Genomic DNA, 5,000 nt, shown 5'->3' with positions numbered 1-5,000 from the left:
CAAATTCAAGTCGTAAGGTACAACAGAGAGAGAGAGAGAAATTTTATGTTGTTCGTAACAGGCAAATTCAAGTCGTAAGGTACAAAAGAGAGAGAGAGAGAGAGAGAGAGAGAGAGAGAGAATGAAGCTAAACATTTCGAGCGCAAATATTTGTTAAACTATTTTTTTGGACCCGCTCGTTAAATGGTGTATTGCATATGCTCTATACCTGTCAGAGAAGTTGTAATAATATAACATTTAATGTATTTTGCTCGGGTCTGAAACTCCGTAGCCTTTTGACATTTCTCTCTCTCTCTCTCTCTCTCTCTCTCTCTCTCTCTCTCTCTGCGTAATTCAGTCATCGTCCGAGGATGAAAATACAATTGTTTTAAACGTCTCACAACCTGATATTATTATTATTCCATCCCTTGGCATTTATGCAATTTATGAAACGATTCATGATTTATTAATTTTTTTTTTATTCAATCCTTTTTATTGAATACCCTCCCCCTCATTGTTTAAGTTGACAAAACATTTACTTAGTCTGTTTTACAGGTAATTTCTGATGTGTATGTATGTATGTATGCATATAATATATATATATATATATATATATATATATATATATATATATATATATATATATATATATATATATATATATATATATATATATATATATATATATATATATATATATATATATATATATATATATATATCTTCTTCTTCTTCTTTTAACGTGCTTTTCTCCCATTTTTTGTATGGGGTAAGCACGATGCCTTCTTTTGAAGGACTTTTGATTTGGCTTTGGGGTAGACCGTAGTCTCGATCGGCTGCCCTGCCTGACATCGCTTAGGCCCCGGTAGCGTATGGTACATGTATCATACCACACCCAACGCTCTTTCTCCCAGCAGCGAGAAGTTGTTGCGCGGGTAGGTCGAGAGTTCAAGACGTGTGAGATGTTTGTTATGTTTTTAGAAGATGTTGGAGTGGCGTTGTTTTGTGTGTGTATTTAGTCTGTAACACCCATTTGCTTTTTAAGCAAACCTATCCGTTGATTACATACATAATCCCGGGGTGTCTACACGGATAGCAAAGTGTCCGCCTCTCTGATCAGTCGGCTGCGGATTTGAACCCGCGCCACAGACCTCTACGAAGTCCGAAGCTGCTGCTGTAACCGCCTGTGCCATCGAGGCTCCATATAATATATATATATATATATATATATATATTGCTCAGGTTGTTCATCCACCATTCGGGAGTTTAGAAATGAATATTGCTCTGACCATTCTATTGTCTTTTCTTTATGAGTCACCCCACGTGAGAAACAGCATAATGTTGAATTTAAATCTTTATCTGATATCGCATTCTCTTTAGTCTGTAAGATAAAAAGAAATACTTGCAGAGTAATAAGTCATTGCACCCATTATTATGTAGAAGATTATTGTAATATTCAGGGGTATGACAATTTTCGAGCACTGATTTATTATTATTATTATTATTGGTACTCCTAACTGACAATGCAAACGCTGCTTTGAAATGCAATTCACAAGATTGCGGTCATTGGCACGTCTTGATATTTTTGTTATTTTCAGTATCTAATTTATGAGATCTCTTTATCTTCATGGGTCCTCTCGAAAACGCGAAAAATGGCTGAACATCTGATTTCGTAACTGTCTGAATGAGTGAAAAGGTCACTGGTTGAATTGGTGAGAATGTCACCGTTTGAATCAGTGATAAGGAACCAGTGAAACCTTCACTGGCTGAAATGGTAAAACTGCTACGAGTTAAATTTGGTGAAGACCTGAAACCATCACAGCTTTAATTCGGTAAAAATTTGAGAATGTCACCTTTTGTTCGGTAAAAATACCCCCACAGGCGGAATTCGGTGAAAATGTGAGAATGTCGCCGTTTGAAATTGGGAAAATGTCATTGCCGAAGCGAGAGAAAACGCGGCTGATGAAATTAACGACGTCAATATTTCTGCTGGCGAGGAATTCGGTGACTTCTTTTACTGTGCCTCATATTCCCTTCCTTCCATCTTACTTTCCCCAACCCTCTCCTAAATATTGTTTCATAGTGCAACTGCAGGAGGTTTCCTTTCAGTGCTAAATGACCTCATTATAGGTGCCAGCGCTTCGCCATTGTCCCGAATCTTGCATTCTGATTCGAATTCTGAGAGTCAGTGGCGAAACTACGTCGAAAACCCAGACGTTGTAACGCCAGTTTGAACAACCATAATCAATCGATCAATCGGTGAGGAAACTGGTTAAAAATGTCACCTGTAGGAGAGGACTGAAAGGATTTCCTCATTCAGTGAGAGTCCCTATGAGCATTGTAAACGAACGAGATTTGGATTCGCGGAGCCGAATGCTTGCAAAGCCCTCGTTGATCCAGTAATGGACTGTAGGCAATCGGGTGTTAGGGTTTTAGATCTCCCTGTTAATATATTTTCAAAAATGGCTGGACGGATGACGGGAGATTGATAGCAGCTGCAATCAGGAAGCGAGTGGATGCTCGGAATTGTTTCCAGAGCCGGAGGAAATTGATTCCAGAGCCTGAGGAAAATGATTCCAGAGCTGGAGGAAATTGATTCCAGAGCCGGAGGAAATTGATTCCAGAACCGCTGGAAATTGATTCCAGAACCGGAGGAAATTTATTCCAGGGCTAGATGAAATTGATTCCAAAACCGCTGGAAATTAATTCCAGAACCGGAGGAAATTGATTTCAGAACCGGAGGAAATTGATTCCAGAGCTGGAGGAAATTGATTCCAGAGCTGGAGGAAATTGATTCCAGAGCTGGAGGAAATTGATTCCAGAACCCGAGGAAATTGATTCCAGAGCTGGAGGAAATTGATTCCAGAGCTGGAGGAAATTGATTCCAGAACCGGAGGAAATTGATTCCAGAGCCGGAGTAAAATTATTTCAAAGCCGGAGGAAACTGATTCCAGAACTGTAGGAAACTGATTCCAGAACCGGAGGAACTGGAAGATCCTGTCACAGAGACTGGAAACGTTCTAAACGTTTTAGTCCTGATTAAAGTGTAGCGTTGTGTGTGTGTGTGTGTTGTTACGTATGTATACAAGGAAACAGAGTACAGTTAATGTAGATTTACTTGTTTTAATGCTGGATGCTCCGTTGTGGTATTTTAAGTATATTTTTGTAAAAGTGTTGTACTGTTTATGTATATCCAAACAATTGCTCATATATCGTACATTTACTGGATGGTACTAAATATGCTTCAGCACATGTATATAAGTTAGAATACAATACACGCACACACACACACACACACACATATATATATATATATATATATATATATATATATATATATATATATATATATATATATATATATATATATATATATATATATATATATGGATATGCATAGATGCGTCAACAGTGCAACACTTTAAAAATGAACTTGAAATACCACACTGGAGCGTCCATTATCAAAACAAGTAATTTCTACAATAACTACAATCTATTTTCTTTCCATATAGATAACAATTACAACACGACAAGACTTCACTTCACTTTAATCAAGACTAAAACGTTCGAAACGTTTCCAGTTTCTGTGACAGGATCATCCTGTTCCTCTGGTTCTGGAATCAGTTTTCCTCTGGTTCTGGAATAAATTTCCCGGTTCTGGAATCAATTTCCTCGGGTTCTGGAATCAATTTTCTTCGGTTCTGGAATCAATTTCCTCCGGTTCTGGAATCAATTTCCTCCGGTTCTGGAATCAATTTCTTCCGGCTCTGGAATCAGTTTCCTCCGGTTCTGGAATCAGTTTCCTCCGGCTCTGGAATCAATTTCCTACGGTTCTAGAATCAATTTCTTCGGCTCTGGAATCGATTTCCTCCGGTCCTGGAATCAATTTCCTCCGGCTCTGGAATCAATTTCCTCCGGTTCTGCAATCAATTTCCAGCGGTTCTGGAATCAATTTCCTACGGTTCTGGAATCAATTTCCTACGGTTCTGGAATAAATTTCCTACGGTTCTGGAATAAATTTCCTACGGTTCTGGATTCAATTTCCTCCGGTTCTGGAATCAATTTCCTACGGTTCTGGAATAATTTTCTTCCGGCTGTGGAATCGATTTCGTCCGGTTCTGGAATTAATTTCCTCCGGCTCTGGAATCAGTTTCTTCCGAGCTGGAATCAGTTTCCTCCGGTTCTGGAATCAGTTTTCACTGGTTCTGGAATAATTTTCTTCTGGTTCTGGATTCAGTTTCCTCTGGTTCTGGCATCATTTTCCGCTGGTACTGGAATCAATTTCCTCTGGTTCTGGAATCAGTTTTCTCCTGCTCTGGAATCAGTTTCTACGGTTCTGGAATCAGTTTCCTCCGGTCCTGGAATCAGTTTCTTACAGCTCTGGAGTCAATTTCCTCCAGCACTGGAATCAATTTCCTCTGGCTCTGGAATCAATTCCGAGCATCCACTCGTAATCCTGATTGCTGATGTCATCAATCTCTCTTCATCCGTCCGGCCTTTTTTTTAAATATATTAACAGGGAGATCTGAACCCCTAATACCCGATTGCTTACAGTCCATTACTGGATCAACGAGGGCTTTGGAAGCATCCGGGTCAGTTAATCAAATTCTCTCTCGTTTATAATGCTTATAGGGGCTCTCACTGAGTGCGGAAGTCCTTTCAATACTTCTCTCCAACAGGTGACACTTTTAACCAATTTCCTCACTGATTGATTATGGTTGCTCAACATGGCGTCACAACATCCAGGTTATCGACATAGTTTCGTCACTGGCTCTTGAGTTAGAACTAGAGTATAGAATTGAGGCGAAAGGCGGCCAAGGGCTGGGACCTTGATAAGGTCATTCGGCGCTGAAAGGGAAATTGAAAGGTCAAGGAGATTTTAAAAGATAATTGACAGGATGGAAACCTTCTGCAGTTACACGATGAACAGTTGTCAGGAGAGGGTTGAGGAAAGTAAGGTGGAAGGAAGGGAATATGAACGGAGGTACAGGAAAAGGAGTCACTGAATTTTCACCAATTCA

At 39.5% G+C, this 5,000-nt stretch overlaps 1 protein-coding gene across 1 annotated transcript in view; it reads right to left on the bottom strand.

The window, feature by feature from the left end:
- Window positions 1–4,817: 4,817 nt before the first annotated feature.
- Window positions 4,818–5,000, bottom strand: part of LOC136829963 (X-linked retinitis pigmentosa GTPase regulator-interacting protein 1-like) — a 6,740-nt gene continuing 6,557 nt past the window's right edge. Inside the window, exon 4 of the mRNA XM_067089139.1 lies at window positions 4,818–4,827. Coding sequence (XP_066945240.1) covers window positions 4,818–4,827 — 10 coding nt within the window. The remainder of the gene's footprint in view (window positions 4,828–5,000) is intronic.

Source organism: Macrobrachium rosenbergii, chromosome 45, assembly GCF_040412425.1.
Source record: "Macrobrachium rosenbergii isolate ZJJX-2024 chromosome 45, ASM4041242v1, whole genome shotgun sequence".
Classification (NCBI taxonomy): Eukaryota; Metazoa; Arthropoda; class Malacostraca; order Decapoda; family Palaemonidae; genus Macrobrachium; species Macrobrachium rosenbergii.
Note: the sequence above shows the minus strand (reverse complement) of the source record. Positions and strands in the feature narration are given on the sequence as shown.